At 37.5% G+C, this 26,967-nt stretch overlaps 1 protein-coding gene across 1 annotated transcript in view; it reads left to right on the top strand.

Moving 5' to 3' along the window:
• Positions 1-26,967, top strand: part of arap2 (ArfGAP with RhoGAP domain, ankyrin repeat and PH domain 2) — a 122,164-nt gene that overhangs the window by 51,938 nt on the left and 43,259 nt on the right. Inside the window, exons 9-14 of the mRNA XM_056258923.1 lie at positions 1,656-1,834; positions 7,575-7,681; positions 17,658-17,857; positions 22,016-22,101; positions 22,178-22,360; positions 24,586-24,760. Coding sequence (XP_056114898.1) covers positions 1,656-1,834; positions 7,575-7,681; positions 17,658-17,857; positions 22,016-22,101; positions 22,178-22,360; positions 24,586-24,760 — 930 coding nt within the window. The remainder of the gene's footprint in view (positions 1-1,655; positions 1,835-7,574; positions 7,682-17,657; positions 17,858-22,015; positions 22,102-22,177; positions 22,361-24,585; positions 24,761-26,967) is intronic.

Genomic DNA, 26,967 nt, shown 5'->3' with positions numbered 1-26,967 from the left:
ACAGTTTAGCAACGAGAACGGTTTGGCCCAACTGTGGAAAAGTGGCTTAAATGATTTCGGTCACACTTTAGATTAGGGTCCAATTCTCACATTCTCGTTTGCCTCAATAAACTCCTAATTACTGCTTATTAATAGTTAGTAAGGTAGTGGTTAAGTTTATGTATTGGGTAGGATTAAGGGATGTAGAATATGGTCATGCAGAATAAATCATTAATATGTGCTTATAAGTACTAATACACTAGTAATAAGCATGCTAATAAGCAACTAGATCATAGTGAGAATTGGATCCTAAACTAAAGTGTGTCACCATTTCTGTTGAAAAAAGTTAGGCTCGGTAAGATTTATTTAATGTTTTTAAGGTTACATTTATCTGATTTTAATTACAGGAATGTTTTGAAATATTAGTACAATTTTATAAATGTAAAATTATAAATGTTTTTACTGTCAATTTTAATCAATTTAATGCATCCTTTCTGAATAAAAGTATTAACTTCTTACTGACCCCATGTTGGGACCATGCTAACCAGCCAAACTTTGACCTTGATACACACACACACACAGCCTTCTAGCGGACGTTTATCAATAAATGGAGAAAATGTTTGTAATGGATTAAATTATATTCATAAATCAAACCCAGGTGGAATGTTTAACAAAAGTAAAGTTATCTGCATTCTTTGGTGTTATTTAATTATCACCTATGAGTAAAACTACCTGACAGCAGTCTGGCAAAAAATACTTTACACATGTCAGTCCATAAGGTGTGGGGAAAGCTGTTACATTTTTTCATTATTGCAGGTTTGTATTTCAGTCTTCCTTTTCTTGTACAATGTGAGGAATACAGAATGAGATGTGTGAGTGAGGCAAGTAAAGAGCAATATTGCCAAAATGTACCTCTCTTAGGTGACTTTAGTTTCTACATAGGCAGATATGCACATATGAGTGTCATTACTGAATCAAACATTTGTTTTCATAATCATAAAATGGAACTGTACTTAAGTTAAGTAGTCAAATATGGTTATATATCTGATGCACTAACACTTACATTGCGCCTAAAAAGTATTTTGCTGACTACAAGCAAAATTTGAGTTTTGTCCGAAAGACATTGTACGCAGAAACACTCACCTTTATTGAAATGAGATCCTGCTCTATCTCTCCCCTTACCCCCCCCCCCCCCCCCCCCCCCCCCCCCTCTCTCTCTCTCTCTCTCTCTCTCTCTCTCTCTCTCTCTGGATGTGGCAGGTGCTGTAGACCTGCAGAGGATAAGAGTATCCAGCTGTTAATGTTTTTTGGCTAGTGTGTGTGCTTGCAATGAATTTGTGTGAAGCCCCTGTAGCCCTATTTAAACAGCACAAGAGAACCCTCTCAGGCTTCCTTCCCTCATCTCACAAGTACACACAAACACAGAGGCAGACACAATACAATGAGACACAGGGGCTTTTGCATACCTGCTTTGTTTGCAGATTTAAAAGTTTATAAAGTATAACAATAATATTAGACACTTTTCCCTTCCCTTTTATTCCCGTGGCACAGCATCTCCACACACACACACATGCATACCTGCGCATTCACCAACATACATCAAACAGAATGCAGCGTTCCTCCACAGGCACGCACACCACTTCTTACCTCCCTCCATCTTCTGTCTTCCCTCTAAGGAGAACGTCAGGATTGGCTAGAGGTTCTCCAGTCTGCAGTGAGCTCCCAGTCCTCCATTTCCCATCAGCCTCGCAAAAATAACACAAACAAGAGTGGCTACGTCGAGCTGCGCGGCCTCAAAGGAAGAGTCTACCTCAGCCTCATGGGAACCAGCTTCAGACTCTGTAAAACAGACCAGGTAAATCTATATATTTTTTTGTTCGTTTTTTTTTTGGGAGGGGGGGGTTCCATCCATCCATCCATCCATCCATCCATCCATCCATCCATCCATCCATCCATCCATCCATCCATCCATCCATCCATCCATCCATCCATCCATCCATCCATCCATCCATCCATCCATCCTTCCTTCCTTCCTTCCTTCCTTCCTTCCTTCCTTCCTTCCTTCCTTCCTTCCTTCCTTCCTTCCTTCCTTGCTTCCTTCCTTCCTTCCTTCCTTCCTTCCTTCCTTCCTTCCTTCCTTCCTTCCTTCCTTCCTTCCTTCCTTCCTTCCTTCCTTCCTTCCTTCCTTCCTTCCTTCCTTCCTTCCTTCCTTCCTTCCTTCCTTCCTTCCTTCCTTCCTTCCTTCCTTCCTTCCTTCCTTCCTTCCTTCCTTCCTTCCTTCCTTCCTTCCTTCCTTCCTTCCCTCCCTCCTTCCTTCCTTCCCTATTATTATCTGTTCCTCTGCTAATTAGTTTAATATTTTTTTTTTCTTATTCCCCCTTTGTTTGTGATATAATTAGATACTGTTATGTCATTGTAGCAAAATAACTGAAACTTTCACTCATTTAAAAGTAGTAGGACCTGTGTTTTGTTCCCCTTCCTATGTGAATGAGCCCATATGCTGAGAGTATAGTTATTACAATGCACACGCAAGCCATGGCACCTCGTATGCATATGTATGTGATCTATACCCAATTGGTCTCAGTTTTAAATGAGATTAAGCAGAGAAGGTTATTCTGTGTGAATAGGCGGCACACACACTTCATCATCTCTGTTTGTCTTTCATTATTTTCCTTATTAGCACGAGCAAACATCTTTGTCTTCATTCTGCAAGGAAATTGTTTTTCGTCAGGCGATTTAGCATGCGGAAGGGGGAAAGAGAAAGAGAGCAGTGAAAATGGAAATTGATTGTATTGTTTTTGCATTAAATCCCCTCTGTGGCAACCACTCCGACAAGTGGTGAGATAAACGGGAGGGAGTGGAGGAAAAGATGGCATGGGGCAAAAGTAAAGGAGCGAGGGAAAGAGGGAATGAATGAGGAACTGGGCAGAGAGACAAGAACGGAGGGATAACAGAGGGAGGTGAAGACAGCAGTGACTGTTGAGGGATGAAGAAAACACAAAGGAGCATCAAGATGGAGAGAAGGAGACAGAGAGAGAGAGGAAAATGGTACAGTGGTGGGTTGCTCGGTTCATGTTCAGTGAAGTGGAGTATTTAATTTAACAAGATGAACGAGCTGCCCAGGACGCCGGTTTCCCCCCCTTCCCGTCTTGGAGAGGATGAAGTGTGCTGCCCTTTTCTCCTCTGAGGTCAGGCAATGATGTTTCCCCAAGGTAATGAAAGCCAACCTAACAGGCAAGCCCAAATCACGTGATGCCACTACAGTTTAGTGCTACATCGATTTTTGATTTCCTTACTTAAAATATTTGCTCCAAAACAAAGAACACAGAAAGACGAAGCACATTGGTGCTGGAATGGCACTTTGCGGGGTCTCTGATGGCTAACATTTAAAGTTTAAAAGGACAATTAGAAGATGTCTGAGGAAATTCTAGAATTTCAGCCTGAGCTCCCAATGAGCCTGTATGATACGATGGTCTAAAAATATGGTAACACTTTATTTCGATGGTCCCCTTTGAACATTCTGTTAACTATAAGTAACTTTTTTTTTAACAACATGTCAACTTACTCTCATTTGAGTTTTAGTAGACTGTCTGCTCCCCCAAACTGACTGTAAGTATAACTTTTCAAGTACTAACACTAACCCTACCAGTCTACTAATACTCTACGAACATTCTAATGAGAGTTAATTGACATGTAGGTGCAATGTTACTTAGTCAGAATGTGTTAAAGGGGCCATCAAAATAAAGTGAAACCAAAAATATGTTTAGTTGAAAAGTATGTTAGCTTCGGGGGTTTACAATTTTCTGTTTTGCTTGTTTTAGAAGTTTTAGGTAGTGACAGGCTTGTACAACTTAATGCAGTGCTGCGCAGACTGATCGGCGGCTTTACTTGAAGCAGTGCATGCCGGTTAGAAATTTTGTGCGACTTGAGACAGCGGCGAAACCACTTGACTCTAACGTATGCCATCAAAGTACCGCAAGAGCGTTTCGAGAGCAGTTGCTTTTATTTAGCAGTTTACTTTATTCTTGTACAGACAGACGCTGTATTAAGCAGTATATAAATCATTGAATGAAAATATCTTTGAAAAGTCTGTGTATTTGACAAATATTGCATTTATTTAATTTTAGCTGTGGTAAAGTATGCAAACGCAGCGCGAGCGTCACTACGGGAAACAGGAAGTGTCCGACTTCACGTCTCCGTTTGCAGCTCCTCCCCGTCTGCACGCGGCAACTCTCACGGATCGGTTACATGCAGCCGATGTCGAACACACCTTACAGCTTGTAAGATGGGAATTGTCTGAGAGCTCCTACTTGAACCACATGACTACTGTACCACCTGATCGCTGCAGATTAATTTAGGAGTTGATAGTGGTGCCATAGAAACGCATAATTCCCAGTTCGAGGGCTTGAACATCTCCGAATGTAACATCACATGCTGTCATCATGAGACTACGATAATTACGACATGGTGTGAATACAGCATAAGACAATAGACAGGAGAGCACATGGCACATAGAAACAAACATGACAAGCCATGTGTTCACACCAAACATGACAAAAATAAGAGCACATGACCAGTGAACACAATCACAAGCCCCACAAAACCGACTGCGTGTCCACACTAAACATGACAACATGAAATGCGACCAATAAAAGACACAAGCCATATTCTACACAGAACAAGACAACACAAGAACTCCTGGCCAATGAAAACATAAAGCATGTGCTCTACAAAACACATGGGATGAGAGCGCATGAGTGAATGAATGAACACTAACCTGTGCACTCACAACAAGAGACAAAACATGGAGCATGAATGCCTGAACCCCGACACTGACCCGAAACCGAACCAGACAGAAGTGTCGGGATCTAAACACCATGCTCAGCACATACAACGCATCACGTCGATGAAAGAGCGCATGGTCCAAGCGAACTCGGAACTGCACGCTTACAATGACAAGACCGTAGGAGTGTCAGCGTATAATTTCATTTTACTGAAATGGAGAGTACGCTGTGGATGAAAGTTGAAATTTGACAACTGAGATTTCACACATATCTGTAATCAAATAATTTGTGGTGTAAGCACTGAGGTGTCTTTACTAGCTGACCACACAAATCGTTTTTTAACAAACAAACAAAAATTAAGAAGCTGTTCACACAGGCAATGTTCCGTCTGAGCCGTTTTTTTTAATTGTTTTTATCTTTGGTCATTACATCGAGTCTTGCTGTTTGAGTGTTAACTATTCAGCTCTCGACAGTGCTGCAATTTTAATGCACCGTATCAAGTTTAAAGTAGTTCAGCTTTGACAATAACATCTCAAGAACCCTGTTCTTTGTTTCCGTTTTCTTATGCTGTTTTTGAACCAGGGCCATGCAACATTCAGAATGTGTGTATACTGGAACAAAGAAAAATTGGAGCACATAATGGATTGACCAAAAAATTTTTTTTTTTTTTTTTTTTAAATCTAGGGTGATAAAACTGCTGTCCAATGTAACCCCTGTAACCACATGCAATCCACTATTTGTGAAAAGTTTTAGAAACCTTCGTTTGGCCAAATTCTAAGACCTCATCACATGTATCCTTGACAGAAAAGGCAATCCTGTTGCAATGAGCTCAGTGGAAAAAGTCTATCCAACATAGACAAAGATGAAATGTCTCATACAAAATAAATATAACCAGTAAGTCTTATAAGTCTTAACCAATTTTATCAATACTTTTTCAGTATTTTAATCTAATCAAAATGTACAAACTCTTGGCAATCAGCCGCGAAGCTGTCAAATCTTCCGCATGGTTTGTGTGAGAGTTTCTGTCTATGCAGAACTTTCCAAATTGTCATTTATGTCACTTGTCCAATTTTATTTCCTTCTCACTTCCTGAGAAGGCAGTTGCACGTGTGGCAATGAGCAAGGCATCTCACTAGGTTTATAACAGAGCCTTAGGGTTCTGAAATAAAAGACTGGGGGCTGTTTTTATGTTGCAGACAAGAAAAGGCATGAAATGTGAAAAAAGCTTTTGCGTAAAATCAGTAAATTGAAAAGAAAGACCTTGCAGTGTATTATGAGTAATGTGTCTGTTTAATAGCATTCGTGATATCATTCTCGGGTCATGACCTCACTGCGGTTGTGTCAGTATCACTCTTTCTCTCTCTTTACCTCTAACTTTACTCACACCTGTTCACTCTCTATTACTAGATTAGGCATGTGTCACTACTTTTGAGTCTCTCTGAGGGAGTTTTCCTTTTAATTACATATGACATAGGTGGTAGACTCTCTCAGCAAAGATGACTCAACTCATTATGCAGTCAGAAGTTCATTCATTTCTATAAGACATATTTCAGAAATTCTTATCTAAGAGTCTTAAGGCTTCATCAATTTGCATACTTTTTGTGTGTAAAAATGTGTGTCTTTTTAAATGCTGTGGAATCACATATTAACGACTACATTTGGTGAGTCCAATCGAGTTCACCTTTCACAGATCATTTGCTTTATAGTGAAAATTGTGTCATCAACTGGCTTTCATGACACTCAAAACACAAAAGAAGTCATTATCAAAATACCAAATGCTGATCTCTTCCACTCAGCCTTCAAGTTGCTGTTTGGTTCACTTAAAAGGGTCCCCTGCAAAACCCCAAAGGAAACTAGACTAACATGTCTTAAGGCCCGATCACACTGAGAGCGATAACAGTAAAGGTAACTAATGATAACTATATTAGCATCCACAACAATGAACGTTAACGCTCTGTGCTCGCTGCAGGTTTGTCGTCTGCCGCTTTAAGTACTTGAGCTCTTTAAAGCAGGATGGATTCTGATAGGCCGATTGACTGTTTGTATCATTCATCAGCTGGAAAAAATTTGCTCTGAAAGTGATTCCAACGATATTGTTTCTCTGTGCCATTATCATTATAGTTGTGATGTGGACTTTATTTTATAATTAGAATGATTTTTAGAACTACATCTTGATCATTATTTTGTTATCGTTATTGTCCTTGGTGTAAATGAGCCTTTAATCTTACAAAATTAAATAAGTTTCTTAAAAAATACGTACTTTTTTTTGGGTCGTCTTGAAGTGGCCCAGGACTTAAGTAATAAACAATAAAAATAAAATAAAATAAAAATGGCTACCCACACTTCATACTTGTATAAGTAATGTCTTGAGAGGGTCGATACAGTAGCCTTAGACTGTTGTCATCTCCTTTCTTCTTGTCCCCTTGAGGTCTTTATTTAGCTGTTGTCCTTGAAGTATTTGGTAAAGTCTGTAAATAAAGTTTGTTGTGCATTTCCTGCTTGTTCTTGTGTGAAATAAACTTTGTCATTCATTCAGACGCTGATCAATGAATCAGCAGGTATTCACCCTCCAGTGAGCTCTGTGTTTGTTCTGTGCTCTCCTTGACCCTTCTCACACAACAGTTTCCTTGCATTTTATAGTTGGCTTCAGCCCGTGAATATGTTGGATTGTTCATATGCAGTGAATTATCTGCTTCATTTGCACTACTATGTTTATTTCTTTATTTTTGTTCCTGATGATGATATATGTGGATATGAAAAATGTAGTGTTTTATAAAGGTCTTATTTTGATATTATGCTGGTTGTTCACAGGATTTTAATGCAGGGCTGGCCATCGCTGCAGTGGACCTGACGGCTGCGTGTGTGAAACCGGTTGAGAGGAAAGGATTTGAGATCACCACACCTTTCAAATCCTTCTGGTAAACTACTAAGTTATTATAAACTGCATTAGCATAAGGCCAGAGAGTAAGAAATTCTCTTATCAAAATAAAATATTAGCATAAATTAAACAGTAGATGGTTTTAAACAGATTGCAGATGACCTTCAAACAGAGTTAAGCCTTTACCTGGACTTCCTTAATATCGCTTTATGCTAAAAAAAAGAAAAGAAAAGAAGAAAAAAACACATCAAAGCTTCACTCAAGGTTGGACTTGGAGGATTAAGTGTTCTTGGTGTAAATATACATTTATTTACGCAAATGCCTTCAGATTACAAGTTCAAAGATGCTCTTAATTTCAAAACCAGTTTCTGATTACTTAATCTTTTTCATATTTCATATTCTTTCATAATTTGCAGAATGGTTATTTGGAAAACAAACTCTTAGAGAAATTACACAAAAACATTGCATAGTTGCATGTGCTGTATCATACACTTGTGTTTCAATTTTGTGCATATCAATGTTGTGTTTTTATTTCTTTATTTATATTGAGACATTAGCATAGCAATGTTCATGTCAGATGATGTTTGAATCAACCAAGAGCATTAGTCGAGTCTCTTGAGCGTGTTTGGATGAGTAGAGCTACTTTGAATGAACGTTAACAGAGTTGACCATGTAGACATTATACAGCAAGGCAACTCACTGTTGTTTGAAGCATAGTCATATTGTACCAACTGTTTAAGTGTGGGATTGACTTATCCTGCCATTTAAAAACTTTTGTTGATCTGCTCTTCACAACTATTTGTGTTGAAGTGCAGTATGGGTGGATCAAAAGAGATTTCAGTGAAACTTAGAAAAAGAGTTGTTGAAGCACATAAGTCTTGGAGGAATTATGAAAGGATGTTTTGAGTCCCCATAGTCCAGAGTCAGGCAGTTTACTCTTGGACGAAACTTTCACCATCTCTACATTACCTTAGATTGGGCATCCTTCAATCCTAGGTTCAAGAACATGCTGACGAGTCCTCAAACAACATAGATAGAATATTAAGGGCCAGATTTACTAAAGGGGGCAAATTAGCGTGAGAACGCAATTCCATAAAAGCGCTGATGGGAGAGGAAAGTTCTGCACGTGATCTACTGACGACGAGCTAATTAATGGACACAGATGCAGCGGATCATTTCCATAATGACCAACGCTACCAAGAGCAGCACAAATTAGCGTCTGGTTTAACACATGCTTTTTTTGGCTGTTAACTTATAAACCTGAGAAGTTGTTAATGGTATTTGCTTCTGTTGAAGCAATCAGCCCACATTATTTTTTAACCTAATTTTTTTCAAATAATTGTTTAACAGTGGAATTTGTGGTTAAAAAAACAAACAAACATTACCCATGATGCTGTACAGTACAAAATATTCCACCAATAAGAGTCGAAACAGGCTAAATCCGAAGAGCTCATTAACCCACTCGCCCACTCCCATGAAACACCTCAAATAACTTAATCGAGTTAAATTACTTATGTATGTGTGGTTTTGCAATACATTTAAAATATATATTTTTATATATAATCAACTATTCTTTCCTCTCACTAAAGCCGTTAAGTACACAGTCTTGTAGCTTTCTATTTTTGTCCGATTTTCAAATAAGTTTGGCTTTAAATCAAAGTTTGTAATGTTATGATTCACCTTGTAGCTTGTTGGTTTGGTTCTTTTTTTAGACTTAAAAAAAAAAAAATCCCTATGGGAGAAGTGAATGGAAAAATACTTCTGGAACCAACGCTGCTAAAAAAGGGGATGGGCACTAATGCACTCTATAGCAAACCACACTGATCCAATGATCCAATCAATTCTTAATGGACAAAATCAAGTCTCACCCTTCTTTAAAATAAGCCTTTCACTCGGATATACATCACAATAGGTAAGAAAAGATTATTGCAACTTCCGTTTCATGCCAACTTTAATTTATTGTTAGAATATTTATTTACTTTTTAAATCGCATTCATTTTTTTAAGTGAGAAATGTTTATGGCTTATATTAATCATATCACAAAACCAATTTGCAATCTTATATAAAATAGCTATGAAAACTACATTTTCTGAGCCATTCCTTTGGAAATCCTGTAATGTAAAGTATTTATAAACTTTTCTCACAACTGGATCTGGAACTGTGCCTGAATTGTTTGAGCTAAACCCACAGAAACCTGTTTAATTACTATTAGTTCTCTTACAAACCTCCTCCCAAGTTTGTAACCTTTTTTTTCATGCGAGGTGAAACTTTTGCCTTGGTTCATTAGAGCATTCTTTCTTCTTAGTATTAGTGATTGCACCAACCAAAATAAAATATGGATTTACCGTTGAAGTTCGCAAAAAGATTAGTGTCAAACCGTTGAAACTTTTTTGCCTGTGTATAATAAAATTGAGTGCTTGCATAGGTGGACAGTGTGAGATTTATTAAAGGCAGAGGAAACTCTTTCGATTTCTCCTTTTTGAGCCTTTTTAGTATAATTTTTCTTTTCATAGTTTGTTGCCTGCTGTGTTATTTTCTAGCAGCCATTCTCTCATTATGACTGTCCTGCCGCTCTGATACGATTCATCTGAAGCACACTCATTATTGATCTGTTTTTTTCTTCCTCTCTTGTTCTTTTTTTCTTTATAAACATCAGCTCTGTTATAACAGCTGTACAGTACAGGCATCGCTCACCTGTGACCCCACGCAAGCTGATGTTTCCAACAAAGCAGCCATTTGCGGAGGCCTAATCGATGAGATGTTTTCGTGTTTGTTTTTTAATGATCCTTTTATGGCTGATGCAGTTCCCTGACTAAAAAAAAAAAGACACAACAAACAATGAAAAGCGATCGCTCTCTTTCTTTGGCTGGTGCGCATTGTTAAAGATTTTTGCTCTTTATCTTTTATCTTTGTTTTTGTGGACAGGGCAGAATATTGATCTGTTTGTAGTTGCGTTCTAAACGTTGAGCGATGTGAGGCTGGCTGACTATTTAGTATTAGTTGTTGGCAAAATAATTGGAATTTTTTTCTCAGAAATGACATATCAAGGTCTCTGTGCTCATTTAAAATAATGGGTGCAGAGGGGGTCATAATGGAAATGGAAAGCAGATTCAGAGCTATTACTGGTTTTTACAATTAGGCTGCACTGTCTCATCACTGCCAATCATAATGCAATAATGAACGTTTAAAAAGGGGTGTTCGCCATTGTAATTTGTCTGCTACTTGACCTGAGTGGATGAGGATGAAATTTAACTAGTATAACTTTGGATTTGTGTCTAAATAAATACTCTGTATTGTACATATTTTGTTTACACATACACAGACTCCCCATATTTGAGTCAGTGCTTAGAGAGCTGTTTGTTAGAGATTTCAGGCCCCATCTTAAAATTTGACAATACCAGATTAAAAGTATAGTTTACCCAGAGATGTTGATTCTATCATTCATTTACTCATCCAAACCTTTAGGTCTTTCTTGCTTCTGTGGAACAAAAAAGAAGAAATTCTGAGAAATGTCCTAATCTCTCTTTTCCACACAATCACAATGAATGGGGACTCTATTTAAATGGTCTATATAACTTTTGCGGTCTAATCCAACTCCTCTGAAGTCATGATTCCCTTCAGTGAGATGTAAACATTGCAGAACTGGACCAGTTTGATTTGTGAAGTTAGAATTTTTATATGTATGGACTTATGATACTTTTATAAAAAGCTTTAGTCTCCATTCAAAAGAGTGGGCAAGAGCAATGGTCTTTAGAATTTCTCCTCTTGTGTTCCACAGAAGAAAATCAGTCATACAGGTTGCTCTACCTTTAATGTCCATGAAAAAAAGCTCAATTGTCTCTTGTCAATAGTGTAGCAATGCATGAAGCACTGCTCAAATTGAAGTCACTTTCAAACCAAGCAGCTTTCTGTTGGTCGACGGAGCAAATTTGTATGACCAACTGAACCCGATTCAAAATCTGTGTAGGGCAATCATTTGATTGCAAAATTCCTGATTGCATGGATTCCTATTGAAATGACTGGATTATCTCAGAACAGCTGTAAATGTGAAAACAGTCTTTTCAGAGCTATATATCAGTAGCAAATGATTGGAAAGCTTTACTGCCACTTTTGTGCACACTAAGGCAACATCCACACTGTAAGCCTTAATGCTCAATTCTGATTTATTGCTCAGGTCTGATTGTTTTGTTCGCCTGTTCACATTGGCCCTCATTTATCAAAAGTGCGTACACCAAATTTCCAGCGTACACCTGGCGTACACCCAAACCCACGCTGACTTTGAGATTTATCAATATGGACGTTGGCGTACGACACGCTCAAATCCTACGCCAGCTCAGGAGGTGGTGTACGCACGTTTTGAATAAGTGCGGAAATGCGCAGAAAAACAATTCCTAACACCACAAAACGCACTGACAAACTAAAAGATATGATATAGTATTATGACCAACAACTACAACAACATAGTAATTATAAACTTCAGTGTTTATTTTTGTGCAACATGGACTTCAATGTTTAATTTGTGTGACTTTACCAAAGCATTTGATTTGTAGCCATATGTATTCATCAGTTGCGAGCCTGTGCGCTTTACCCTGACGTTTCATGGTTAGGCCGGCAGGTGCACACGGACTGGGTTCGGTAATGAAAGGCTTTCAATGACCAAAAAATAATTCAGACGGACAAAATAATAACAAATACATTCTTCTTCTTTTAAATAATAATAATAATACAAATAATAATAATGACGTTCTTCTTCTAAATAACAATAAGCGTCATTAATAATAAAAATCATAATAATAAGAAGAATATTACAAATTGTCATGCAATTTTTAATGTGAATGAATGGTACTCCACATCACATCATCATCATCACTATTGTACACCCCAATACATGTGACGTGATTCGAAATTGAATGCTAATTGTTTCAAAAGACGTGCTGTAAAATAATGCATTGTGATAGGTCATTTCGGCTCCACGTCAGAGAAGTTTCTCTTCTTTGCCGTCTTCCGTGTGTACATGGCGTAAAATGAGGGCGTGGGGGAAGCGGAGACTTGAATATATAGGGGCGTGTTATTCTAATGACGATCGTTTTCAGCCGCGGGATTTATCAAGGGCAGGTATTGCGTACACCTGGATTTCAAAGGTACGCACAGCTTCATAAATCAGGCGGTGAGAGGAGTGTAAGCATAATCTTACGCCAACATATACGCCCGTTTCTACGCAAGAATGATAAATGAGGGCCATTATCTTTTAAATGTGGCCAATATTAGATTCAAGTGTGAACTGGTTACGTCCTGAACTGACCCTCATGAACAAAAGAACGAAAACAATGATGGCACGCAGCACATTGTCATACAGAAGTAAACACAGAGGTTACTGAAGTGAGTATTTACGTGTTCATTTATTAGGTTATGTGCCTAGCTGAAGCCAGCCAATTTGTGTGCGGGTGAAAAGGAGAACACACATGAGGATGAGGAGAAAGAGAGCAACGTTTTTCTCATACAGTTTTTCCTCAAGTTTTATTTTATAAGGCTGTCACCATAATACTTATAAGAATAACAGCTCAGCATCACTCCACTGACTAACTTTGCTGCTGTCTTTTTTTTATTCAAAGAACTATCGGTATGTAGAATGTTTGGAGTGATGTAAAAAAAAAAGGCACATGAAGAAGACAGGTTGCATTGCAAAACATCCTGACCTGTATCTGAGGCTATGTTCAGGCTGCAGGTAAATGTGGCCCAGATCTGATTTTTTTTTTTTGCTCACATGTGACTCAAGTCTGTTTCATGACAGTGTGAACAGCACACAAACCAAATGGAATCTGATCTTTTCAATTCCGATTTGTGCAACTACCATATGTTGTACTAAATCCAGGCACGTGCACAGGTAGGGCTCAACCTGTGCAGAGCACATGCCCTTTTTGCCGAAGTGCCCTTTTTTTGGTGGTGGTGTTTTATTTTTTATTTTTTATAAATGAATGCTATTGGTCACCCTTTAAGTCTATCTGTCTGTTTTAAAAAATATTTAGCCAATGAAAGATCTTAAAAAGAGCTTGTGTAAATCTTGTTCGATCTTAAACTGTCAGTAAAGCTGATAACTCCGCCCCCTCTATCGTGACTGAATGAACTGAAGCTCCCAGGCAGCCGCAGAGCAGACAGCAGCTGAACGAAGTTTTGCAAGGTTAAACAAAGATATTGTTGTTTAAATAAGTACTAAACACGTTGTCTATAAAAGCGCATATTTTATTTATTTGATGTCTGACTAAGATATGTGGGACCAGAGAGAGAGGGCTATGCTAGCATTTGCCATAGTCATACACTTTAATAGCCTGTGCATACAGTAGCATTTCATTTTTTATAAAATGCGATTTTGACCAAATGTATTTTACAACAGGAAAAACTGAGCGCCTATATAGCTATAACAATCTAGTTGGTAAGCTGTTGATGAAAATGTAATGATGCCGCCGGCGCCGTTTCCATCGGAGAATCATAAGCACAGGTGCGCCCCCGCGCTGTTCGTACTGGAACTACACAAAGCAACGAGTGATCCTCGTCACCTAGGTAACATATATTTCTAAGAAATGTGTTCTTTGATTTATGATTGCTGATACACTTAATTTATTAACATTTAATCATTTAACATTTAATGTTATGGTAATAATATTAAATTATGGTTAATTCAAGTCTGTTAATATGCACGTATTCGCTATCTAATTTTTGAATCTACAGTATTCTATACTCTCCGGTCGTCCTCACATGCATAAATGTAGTAAAACATGGTTTTACTACAGTAATGTTGTAGTAGTAACTAAAAAATATATAAAAAAAAACATTACAGAAGATCAATGTGAAATCTTTATATTTTATCATGCAGAATCTAATTCATGATTTAATTCATTCGAAGGCTTAATGTATTTGATCCAAAATAAGCAAAAACAGTAATATTGTGAAATATTTTTACAATTTAAAATAACTGTTTTCTATTTGAATATATTTTAAAATGTAATTTATTTATGTGGTCAAAGCTGAATTTTCAGCATCTTTAGTTCAGTACTCTGCAGTGTCACATGATCCTTCAGAAATGCTTTTCACTGCAACTGTACTTTTCACACTATTTTATAATTTTCTTCATTGCTGGCTTATTTTATGGGAAGTGTAGTGAATAAAAGACCTTCAACAGACCAACATTGGTCCTCCACAGTATCAGGTTTTTGCCATCAACTGCAACTGTGGAGAGATCCTTTTCCAAAATGAGGTTAATTAAGAACCAACTCCGAAGCCTTTGCTCAGAGGAGAGACTCGCAGACCTTCTCCTCATAGCCATAAAGAGGGACAGCCCAGTGGATCACAGTAAAGTCATAAACATCTTCAAGCATGGCTCACAGAAGGTTGCTGTTGTAATTAGGTTTAAAGAAGCCCTGGCCTGAAACCCTGTATATCTATATTATCTATTATTATTATTACGGTTATTAATAGTGAATAAATCTAAAGCTTTTGAGACTATTTTTTTTTATTGAATTTGTCATGAAGATGAGACCATTTCCTCCTTTAATGTAGGCTTACTAAATAATCTTGATATAAAAAAAAGGGAGGGGGGTGCCCTTTTTTAGTTTCAGCACATGCCCCTCAAAAGGTCTGTGCACGGCCCTGACTAAATCCGATACAGTTCAGATGTTTTGCAATGCGACCTCAGTCTGAACAGTCATATCGGAATTCATGCAGCTTTTACGTCACTCTAGAGAAACGTTTGTCACATTGCTACGCTCATGGGAGTCACTTGAAAGGTTTTACATACCCGACGTTATCAAGACAGTTGCGAAGGGTAGTCAGTGGAAGGACAGTGATGTGTCCGAAGAACTCATAAGTATTACAGTAACAGCTCTATATACAAGCAAAACATGAAGGCTTGTATCATAAATGTTTAAAAACTCTTTATTTTTGTTGCATCCTTGTCTTTGTTTTTTATATTGCCTGGCAGATCACACTCTAAATAAACGTGTAATCACTTACTTTAATGTCCTCTGTGTTTGCTTCCGTATGACAGGGTGCTGCGTGACGTCTTTTTATTGTTCTTTTGCGCATGCGGGTCTGTCCAGACCAGGACCATGATCTGTCCACACTGGAATCTGATATTGGCCCCATTTAAAAGAACAATGTGAACAGCTATACAAAAAAAATTCTGATTTGAGCAATAAATCGGAATTGAGGCTCGGAAATATCAGATTCCATGTGGTTTGTGCTGTTCACATTGTTATAAAAAATCAGAGCTGATTCACAAATATCTGATTTGGGCCACTTTTGTCTGCGGTGTGAATGTAGCCATATACTGTATGCATTTTTAAAGTCCTCATGTAGTCAATAATTTCTTCATGCCTTAAAATAGCTTGAATGTAACTCTACACCCTTGCTTCATTTAGTATATGCGGATCCGTGAATATGCATATTTCAAACAGCGTTTTTGAGACGGTCTTTGGTAAACTGCAGTTTTAAGGAGAAAATACTCTGCAATGGTGTTGACTGATGAATTTGGACATGGCTTGTCTTAACCCTCAGACGGTCTTCGTTTCGGAGTCACATCCTGGGCCTTCCCGGTCAGAAGTGACCGGACACCTAAAAATGAAACTTCCTCCATCCCAGTAAAACCAATGCAATTTATTTTTGTTCTATAATATTTATTCTTTTTAATTTAGTATTTTGAGACAATTTGATTGAACTTATTAATATTTATGCAATATTTATGGTAAATTTTTTGCCATTGAAAATAATGAATTTTTTATTTTATTTTTTATTTATTTTTCTTCTATGCAGTATTTTCTGTTAAAATAGAGACTAGGCTTTCAGAAAAAAATAAAAAAATAAATCAATTTATTAAACATAAAATTAAATAACTCATGTTATCGCATGGGTTTACCACTAGATGCCTGTATAGCTCTAAATGGAGATGCTTGTGAATTCTAGTTGTTTTTGGACCAAATTACTTACTTTTAAGATGTGGATTGAATGTATTTTTTTTAGAAATTCTCAAATAATACTTTTTGCCAAGGTTTATAACATTTTATTAATTATTATTTTAATAATTTTAATAATTATTATATTAATTATATATATATATATATATATATATTAATTATGATTATTAATTATGTTATGTTTTTCACTCTTGATGTTTTAGAGTTTCACCCCTTCATTGCTGAGCACTTTTTTCCTCATCGTGGCCGATTTGTAGATAATTTGTGTGTTTTTGTCAATTTCCCATTCATTTCCTATGGGGGTCATTTTTGACCGAAGACCAAAATCGTCACTATTTTTTTTACGACCACTTAGCATGCTCGGATCATGAACTCAATTTTTTTGTGTGTTCACATATCTAATGCCAGAAAAGTCACCAAGTTTCGTAACATTCCGATGAAGCTGTGATTTTTAAAAATTCAAACAGATTTTTTGTAATCTGAATTTATTGGTGTGTATGTGTATAAAAGTGTGTTTGTATGTGTGTGTGTGTGGGTGGGTGTGAATTTTTTGCACTCTTGATGTTATAGAGTATCACCCCTTTACTGTGGTGTACTTTTTTTTAGAATCGTGGCCGATTTGTAGATTGTACAGACAAAAATTCAGAGAATTTTTGTGTTTTTGTAAATTTCCCATTCATTTCCTATTGGTCGGTCATTTTTGACCGAAGACCACAAGTGTGACTATTTTTTTTATGACCACTTAGCATGCTCGGATCATGACCTCAATTTTTTTTTGGATTCACATACCTAATGCCATAAAAGTCACCAAGTTTCATAACATTCCGATGAAGCTGTGATTTTTAGAAATTCAAAACAGAAAATTTTCCGGTCATAAATGACCGAAGACCGTCTGAGGGTTAAAGCATATTAAAAACTCCACATAGACATATAAAGAACATTTAAAAACTTGATTTTCACCACAGGGGGACTTTAAATCATGTACTGTAATACTGAATGTGTAATCAACCTGATAAAGTATATGTGAGAATTTTGTATCATTTGTGTCAGTTTCACAGTGGAGTCGGAGCGTGAGCGAGAGGAATGGATAGAGGCAGTTCAGGAGTCCATCGTAGAAACGTTGTGCAATTACGAGGTGCTGGAGAAGGTTTGGTTCAACAAGTCCAACAGGAAGTGTGCCGATTGTCAAGCACCTGACCCGGAATGGGCCTCCATCAACCTGTGTGTGGTCATCTGCAAGAATTGTGCTGGTGAGAAGCAATTATGAACACAAAGAAAAGATCAAGAACACACACAAGAACAATGGAACATGAAACACACAATGCATTAACCACACACACACACGCACACACAGTGTTCTAAGCATCAAGCAGTAAAAGTTAACTTGGTTTCTATTTCTGAAGTATTGCACTGTGTAGTTCCATCCACTGTGAAAATCTCATTGGTCCAAAATTTCACTCCATATTAGGGCTGCACGATTTGGGCCAAAATGATAATCACGATTATTTTTATCAATATTGAGATCACGATTAATTATCACGATTATTTGTTGATTTTAACCAAAACAAATGTTATTGTCACATAGGCTAATTATAACTGCTTTCACATTATGCTACATTCCTGCTAATGTACAACTATGTGCATCAAAATAAAACAGGTCCTCTTATTCACCAAAATTCTGTGCATCTCTTTAAAGAATAAATAAAAACAAATAAAACAATAAAGAAAATGTAGCAAAACTTCAACAGGGCACTATTTTACATTGTGTAAATATAAAATAAAAATATAAACTTGCATTGTACCTGCATAATGGATGTGAATAAAACGCACAAAATATACAATCAATAAAAAACAAATATTCCATAACAGAATGTAACCAAATGAGAACATTTCAAGGCAGAACTAAGCACTTAGCACTATGGAAGTTCGATTAATGGATGAAATTCAGAGTCATTGTTATTTGACGCTTAAGAAATGTAAAATGTTGTGGTACAGTGTCAGTGATTAGTCTTACTGCATAAATTGAATCTTATTTAATCCTCCAAAGTGTATGTGCTTGAATTATTTCTACTTATTAAACAATAGTTCAAAACAAGAGTTTGTAGTACTGATTATTGGAGTCCATTAATCGAACTTTCATGCCATATTAATATGTAGTATGTATGTACCAATTTACTAATGCTCACACTCGGTCTCTCACGCGCACCGTCACTCGGTCTCTCTCGCGCGCAGACACAATCGGTCTCTCTCGCGCGCTGTCGCTCGTACGCAGACACACTCGGTATCTCTCGCGCACTTTCGAGCGCGCTCTTGGACACTCGGTCTCTTGTGCACTGTCGCTCGCGCGCAGACGGTCTCTCTCGCGCACTCGGACTCATGGAGGCACATGATCAGACAGTGGTTTACGGAGCGCTAGATTGGCTTTACAAAAAAAAAAAAAACCTTTGATACGGAGTGTTCTGTGAATGTAATGACGCATTTTAAATATCGCTCGGTCACGCGAATTTGATCGTGGGAAGCCAAAATCGCGATCGTGATTAAAATTCGATTAATCGTGCAGCCCTACTCCATATACACTACCATTCAAATGAAATTTTTTTTTGCAAATAAATTAATAGTTTTATTCAGCCAAGACACTAAATTGAACAGTAAAGACTTTGAAATTGTTACCAAATATATTCAAATTTTAATTACATTTTTTTTTTTTTACATTTCTATTCACAGTTCCCACAAAAAAATATTTATTGCGCGCCAATCAGCATATTAGAATGATTTCTGAAGGATCATGTGACACTGAAGACTGGAGTAATGATAACAGGAATAAATTACATTTTATAATATATTAAAAAAGAAGAGTTATTTTATTTTAAATTGTAATAATATTTCACAATATTACTGTTTTACTCTTATTTGTAGCATAAGAGATTTCTCTGAAAGTCTTACTGACCCCAGACTTTTGAATGGTAGTTTAACTGGACAGTAAATATTAAATATCTTCTCACTGGTTGTGACCATACAAATTGCTTGTCACTGTAAACTTGTCACAACACGTGTGATTTAGGAAATAGTGCTACACCATAGAAAATTACTTAAATATTTATATTTGCCCCTTAGTTGTACTTTACAGGCACAGACTAAATGTTATTCATAGCATTTTTTTGCCCTTTTTTATTGTATAGTAAGGTACCACATACACATGCGTATATTTAATCTCAATCTTACTCCATCCCTCCTCTGTTCCTCGGCTATTTTTCCTGATATAATTGCCTTTGCTTAGATTATTCTGACCACCCTCTGACACCATACATTAACTCATTATTTCAGATATGCAGTCATTTAATGTTGCATTAGGTCACGATATAGGAGGAAACACTGGCTGATCGTGTGCAAATGGCTGCTATAAGCCATCGAGTGGGGAGACACTTTCCCTAAATGTGCACCACAGCCTTCATGGAATCTATGGCACAGACACTTTAATTAGCTGCGCTTCTGCCGCCGACAATTAGGCGAGCGAAAGTGCAATACTGGGAATATAACGAACGGCTAACGATTAAATGAGAGCAAATTGTCTTTGGTCGGAGACAGAGAGTGTGAAAGAAAGAGACAGGTGAAGTGATTTTCTCTTTCTCATGATCCATCTTCACATTTATAATACTTATCTAACGTTCCCGCCACTTTTTTTTCTTTTTTTCTTTCTTCTCATTCACTTCTGTCTTTTCTTACCCCGTCTCTCATCTTCTAACACACTCTGATATCAATCAACATCTCTGGCTGTGTGACATTTATTCAGGTTTGTCTGTGTCTTTACACGTGTAATTGCAATAAGCTCTTAAAATCGAACTCTGTGATTGGAGACATTGGTTACCATAGAAACTTTCGGTATGCACATTTTCCTCTCTTCCTTTCTTTTTAATAGTTTCAAATAAAGAAACAGAGAAATGTCTCCACCTTTCTGATGCTTTTTATTCTCTTTTGATGCTTTTAATAAGATTATGTCGACGCAAACGTTTCATGTCTCAGAACTTTTCTTAGACGGCACTATAAAACCCTTAGCGAGTGTCCTAAATACACACACACACACACACACTAACACCTACACAAAGCATCTTTAGTCCCGTCGGCTCTCAGGCGGCTCTAATGATCTTTGATGGCAAACTGGTACTCTAAAATGTTGCTAATTATGCCGGAAAATCACACACTCCATATTCAAATATGTGTTTCTCCCTGCCATGTTTAATTCATCTGTTTCTTGCATAAACAACAACTACGACAGTGCCTGGAGTTCAGCGAAATATATGCGCAGAGCAGACCAACAAACACAATTAATTACTTATGATTCATTAGCAATTAATGGCTTTTTCGCGCCTTTCATTTGCAATTATAGCTGTGGCAGGCTGGAGAAAAGAGTGCCTGGAACGGATACGATGAAATTTATAATGAGTGTGACTCTGTCTGTATTTGTGTCATACGAGTCGTTGCTTTATACCATTTAGTGTAAAGTCATACTTATTTTTTAGGTTAAGCAGGACAGTTTAAGTTAACAAGAAGTTTTAGCATCTGTATATGTTCATTTTACATACTGTAATTGACCATTTAATTAAAGGGGCTATGAAATGCACTTTCAGATCTTTATATTATGTTTCTGGAGGTTAGCTTATGAAGTTAGCTAACAAAAACATTTAAATATTTGTAAAGATTTTCACTCTCCCTCACAAACACTTCATTTCAAGGGACGAAACACGAGTTAACGGCCACTGCTGCGATTGGCAAACTTCATCACACCATATCCTCACACTCCTCCACAGCATGTGTGACGTGTGTTTTGATGCCTGTATATTCTTGAGCCCCGAGTCAAATTAAAATGAAACAATGCAGCCACGACGATTGCCTCTGAGGACAAAATGCTTGGCACTGTCATTGCTTTCAATTCGAGATATTTAGAAAAACCAGCAGCATGTTGAACGTAGTTAAGAAAAGTGTCCCTTGTGAAATGAGACAAACAAACAAAAACATACTCGTTCAATCACTCAGGCAAGTCTTTAAAAATAAACTTCAGCTATGCTTTTCCAATAGTTTGATTGTTTCCAATAATCTGACTCAACAGCAGTATTGCTTGTGTGATTGATGAAAAGACATGAGTTGTTCAGAGCACACACACACCTTGATTTACAAATGTATGCTGAGGGGCACTTAAAGGAAAATCGTGTTGTCACCAATGGGCTGATTATGAATTTTGGCATTTCAGAAGCGTGGAAAACAACAACTCCTATTTTAAACGGGAGTATGTGTTAGTGTAGAGTAACCTCTTACATGTGTAAATATTAAGGAGATTTTGATATTCCATTTCATGACCCCTTTAACATAGTCTGTTTTAGATGTGAATAGTTCAGATCCATGTCTGTTTCCAGGTCAGCATCGATTCCTGGGTCCTGGCATCTCGAAGGTCCGCAGTATGAAGCTAGACAGCAGCATATGGACCAACGAGCTCATTGAGGTACAGATCTTTCATGGCAGTTAATTTTTTTTTTACCGTGCAATATATTTTCCTGACTTTCTGTTCGTCTTTTTAGCTGTTTATAGAGGTTGGGAATAAAAATTCGAACAGCTTCTGGGCAGCAAATATTCCCCCAGAGAATGAGCTTTGCAAGCAGTCATCGACGGAGCAGCACACATCCTTTATTAGCAGGAAGTACAAAAAGAGGAAGTACAAGAAAGTTCTGGAAGGTCTAAACAGTCAGGAGGAACTCAACAAGGTTTGTGCGCTAACGTTGGCCCTTTGACTTGGTGTTATTTTTTTCTACCTCATTAAAAGGACTATTAGGCCTCGAGATGTTGGTGGTTTTGTGCGTGTGTGTGTGTGTGTGTGTGTGTGTACATCTGTTGTTGCTCTGGTTCACCTGGTAGCCCAGGTGTAAATTAAGGTTACCATGGTAACTGGCTCTCACCAATCTTCAGAAAAGGTTGCCAGGGATATGTTAACCATGATAAGATTCTACTTTGAATCTTTTAGCTTAAAAAGCACAAAAGCTATTTTAGCCCAAAATACTGCAAGTTCTTTAAAATTACTTTCGGAAAACAAAAATTTTTGACAACAGGACGTTAAAGAAATTGAACAGATGATAATGGATGTTATGTAACAGGATTTCCTGTGCATAATTCATCATAATGTTGTGTGTGTGTGTTTATTGTTCCTACTGAGTATGTCCGCATTACTCTTTCCTAAGCCAAAAGATGCTGTTTTTCCTCACCGTCAGCAGTAACACAGATCAAGCCTGCTTTTGTTTTCCGGAGAGGGGGGCAAAAGAGAGGAAACGAGAAGGGGGGAGAGGATTGGAGCTGTGGATTAGGCGTGTGTGAGATGAGAGCAGCACTGGGGAGTTTTCAGGGGTTCTTCTGAAAAAGTTATATGATTGCGTGTGTGTCAGAGAGAGACAAAGAGAGGGAGATAAAGAATATAGTGAAGGTACATACAGAGGTGAGATTAGATTATAAATGGAAGGGTACGTCTGGGACAGACACAAACAAAATGTTCCAGAAAAATCCTCCCTGTACTCAAAAGTTTTTGTTTAAGCCCTGATGTGATATATGTCTTTTAAGTTTTTATTTTAGTTCTTTTCTGATACTTTTGTTCAGCCTGAAGTTTCAAGCAGCAGAGTCATCCTGACAGGCAGTGGTTTCATGAGATATAGCAACAATTCCAAAAAAGTTCTTTGTGGGTTGGGTTTGGCCTACTAAAAAATAAAATAAAAACCTGAATCACCACATTGTTGGTAGCAGCCAAAGTTAAATGTCTTAATAAGCATAATAATTAATATGGTAATACATATGTTACATGCAGAAAGGTTTGTGTGAAGGTCAGATTTAGCAGATGGAAAATATAGTATATTCAGTATGATAGAAAACTAAAAAAAATAATGTTGAAAATGAATGAAAACATAAAAATTGATGTTTATGTGTTCACACATGCAACTGTAAGCTTTTATACAGCAGCTGTATATATATATATATAAATTTGATTATAGTCCACAACACCAATTAGAATCAGTGCCAGAGAAAGCCGCTTCTGCAAATTTGACCTAAAGAACATGTAAGGGACTTCAGTTCATCTTTTCACTCAAATTGTTATGCTTATAACATACTGTACTGATGGCAAAGCTGAATTTTCAGCAGCCATTTCTCCAGTCTTCAGTGTCACTGGATCCTTTCAGAAATCATTCTAATATGCTGATTTGCTGCTCAAGAAACATTTCTGATTATGTTGTTATTATTACTGCTGCAGGTATCCGTGTTTGAGTATGTGTGTGTGTGTGTGTGTGTGTGTGTGTGTGTGGTTTACTGTCTCAGTGTCCTTGTTCTCCAGCGGATCTAGCTTGTTTGAGGGGGATCGATAGCTTGGCTAGATCGTACTGTTTTAGATGAAAGCAGTGTTCGACTGAATTACTCCTGCCAACTCTCTCTCTCTCTCTCTCTCTCTCTCTCTCTCTCTCTCTCTCTCTCTCTCTCTCTCTCTCTCTCTCTCTCTCTCTCTCTCTCTCTCTCTCTCTCTCTCTCTCTCTCTCTCTCTCTCTCTCTCTCTCTCTCTCTCTCTCTCTCTCTCTCTCTCTCTCTCTCTCTCTCTCTCTCTTACTCTCTCAGAGACACACACTATTGTATTTATTGACTCTTTCCCCCTCCATCTCTTTTTAATTGGACTGACTGCATTCTTTCTTTGGATGCCCCGTTTCCTGTCAATGTTATTCCATACCAGGATTCCAAGTAAAACCGCACGCAACAAATGTTCCTTTCTCATAGCCGCAAAGGAGTGGTACTTTTGACAATGTTGTTAGTTAATTCATCATATGCTGTCAGTTTCAGTGTAGTCTTTGTGTGCCTGAAAGTGCTGCTGTGCTCTTCATATCACTGAGGCTCAGTTGTGATTTGTTCCGCTCCCCTGTGTGCGTGTGTGCGTGTGTTTGTGTGTGTGTGTGTGTGTGTGAAGGCCCTGTGTGCTGCAGTGGTTCACCCTGATGTCCTGCAGACCATGGCCCTTGTTTTCAGTGGGGCGGATGTGATGTGTCCGACGGGCGACCCTGAGCACTCGACTCCATATCTACTGGCTCAAAAAGCAAGCCAGAGGCTGCAGATGGAGTTCCTCTACCACAACAAGCTCTCAGGTGTGTGTTTGTGTGTCACTTCACCATGAAATGTTCAGAGCACTGTCCTTTGCAAAATCCTGTGAAATATGTGTGTCCACATTTAAGTTTGGGGTCTGTAAGATTTTTATTTTTTTAAAGAAATGAATAGTTTTATTCAGCAAGGAAATTAAATTGACCAAAAAAGAACAGTAAAAACCTTTATAATGTTCCCAAAAAATTCTGTTTCAAACAAATGCTGTTTTTTAACCTCTTTGTTTTTCAACATTGATAATAAGAGATGTTTCTGAAGGATCATGAAGACAGGAGTAATGATGCTGAAAATTCAGCGTTGTCATCACAGGAATAAATTACATTTTAATATATTAAAATAGAAAATGGTTATTTTAAATTGTAATAATATTTCACCGTATTAATGTTTTTACAGTAATTTAGTAGAACTAGTCAAACACAAATTATTAAACTGGTCAGTATTTCAAGTTTTTTATGTATTTTGTTTTTTACCTGACTACATAGCATGGACATTATCTCGCAAAGTTAACTGTTGGGTTTTTTTTTCACAAAGACGTTTAGATGGAAAAGGGGCTGAAGTTATAGAAGCGTTGAACATATCAAATATGCACGAAATCTTTATTTAATGCAGATATTGAGAAGTTTTTTAAAATGCTTTTTATGCTCAAGAAACCTTTCATGTCATTATCAATGTAGAAATCGGTTGTGCTGCTAAATGTTTTTGTGGAAACTGATTTTAGTTTTTTTTCAGGATTCTTTATTGACTAGAAAGTGAAAGAAAAACAGCACTTATTTTTGTAACATTATAAATGTCCCTATTTGTTACTTCAAATCAATGCATCCTTGCTGAATACAAGTATTAATTGAATTGGATTAATATCTTACTGACCTGATACTTTTGAACGGTAGTGTAGATCATAAATAACAATGTACTTTAAAGCAAAGTTTTATTGGTTTCCTGCTTTGCATTTAAATACACACCGTCTGTACTGACTGGTGAATTCTAACTGGTACTCGCAGTCAAATTTTCATCACAATTGGCATTTCACACATGCTATTGGAGGACTTTAACACTCACACACACACACACACACACACACACACACACACACACACACACACACACACACACACACACACACACACACACACACACACACACACACACACACACACACACACACACACACACACACACACACCCCTACCTCAAGACGACATTGCCCCTGAACGTGTCTATAATTAGCTGTAGATTGTGTGTGTGTGTCATTACATTGCTCATTTGGGGCTTTTACAGGAAGTGTGCCAACGATCCTAATTAAGTAATCCTCCAATCAGCACAGCCACAAATGTTCTGCCAATGTTTTGTTAAGCTTACTAACATCGTAACAACAGCAGGACAACATTTGTGTAACCTCTAAATCTGTGCGGAGATGTGGCCTCATTAACTTAATGGCTTGTAAATGTGATTCTCAGTCGGATAATTCAAATCATCATCTTGAACACATGCACACACATTCAACTTGCAACAAGTTCTTTTGTTTCTCTCAGACTATTACAGTCCAATGGAAAAATACACATTCAAAAACATTTGAATAATATACTTATGCAGGTTTTCATTTTGCATGTTCGAGGCATGTGTGCAGAGACTTTCCTCCATCTCATTACCACTTTTAATCCTCCTCGTTCGAACAGAGAAGTATCAGTAGCTGGAGGGAAGAGATGGATGGATGGAAAGAGCCCTCAATTAAAAGGCTTTTCAATTAAAGTTATTTGAACTTTTTCCATGTTGGCGACTGGAAGTGCGTGATTAAAATCTTGTCGGTACTGCCGGCCTTCCCGAAGAAAATTGAACCTGAGCATAGTGGCTAATTGAATCAGAACGTGATAAAGTAGTATGCAGAAAAAGGAGTAAAAGGTGAAGTAGGCAAATAGGGAGAGCAGATGAAGAGGTAGAGTGGCAAAAGGGGAGCAGAGTCGAATCTTCTAACCTTGAGCTTCAATGTTTGGATGGAAGTTTTACAAGCCTTAAACAAATAACCTTGGAAAATGAGAAAGAAATATATTAAAATGGATGAAATTTAGCTGTTAAAAAGCCATTTCACACCTTGGATGAAGACTGACTGATTATGAAGATGCTTCTGACAGAAATAGTTTTGAAAAACTTTGAATTTCACTTGAAAGAAGCAGGAATAGCGAGCTGGGTTTTGCATATA

The sequence above is a fragment of the Rhinichthys klamathensis genome, unplaced genomic scaffold (genome assembly GCF_029890125.1).
Source record: "Rhinichthys klamathensis goyatoka isolate OS25496 unplaced genomic scaffold, OSU_Roscu_1.1 h1tg000161l_1, whole genome shotgun sequence".
Taxonomy (NCBI): Eukaryota; Metazoa; Chordata; class Actinopteri; order Cypriniformes; family Leuciscidae; genus Rhinichthys; species Rhinichthys klamathensis.
The sequence above is the reverse complement of the archived record's forward strand: the minus strand, read 5'-3'. Positions and strand labels throughout refer to the sequence as shown.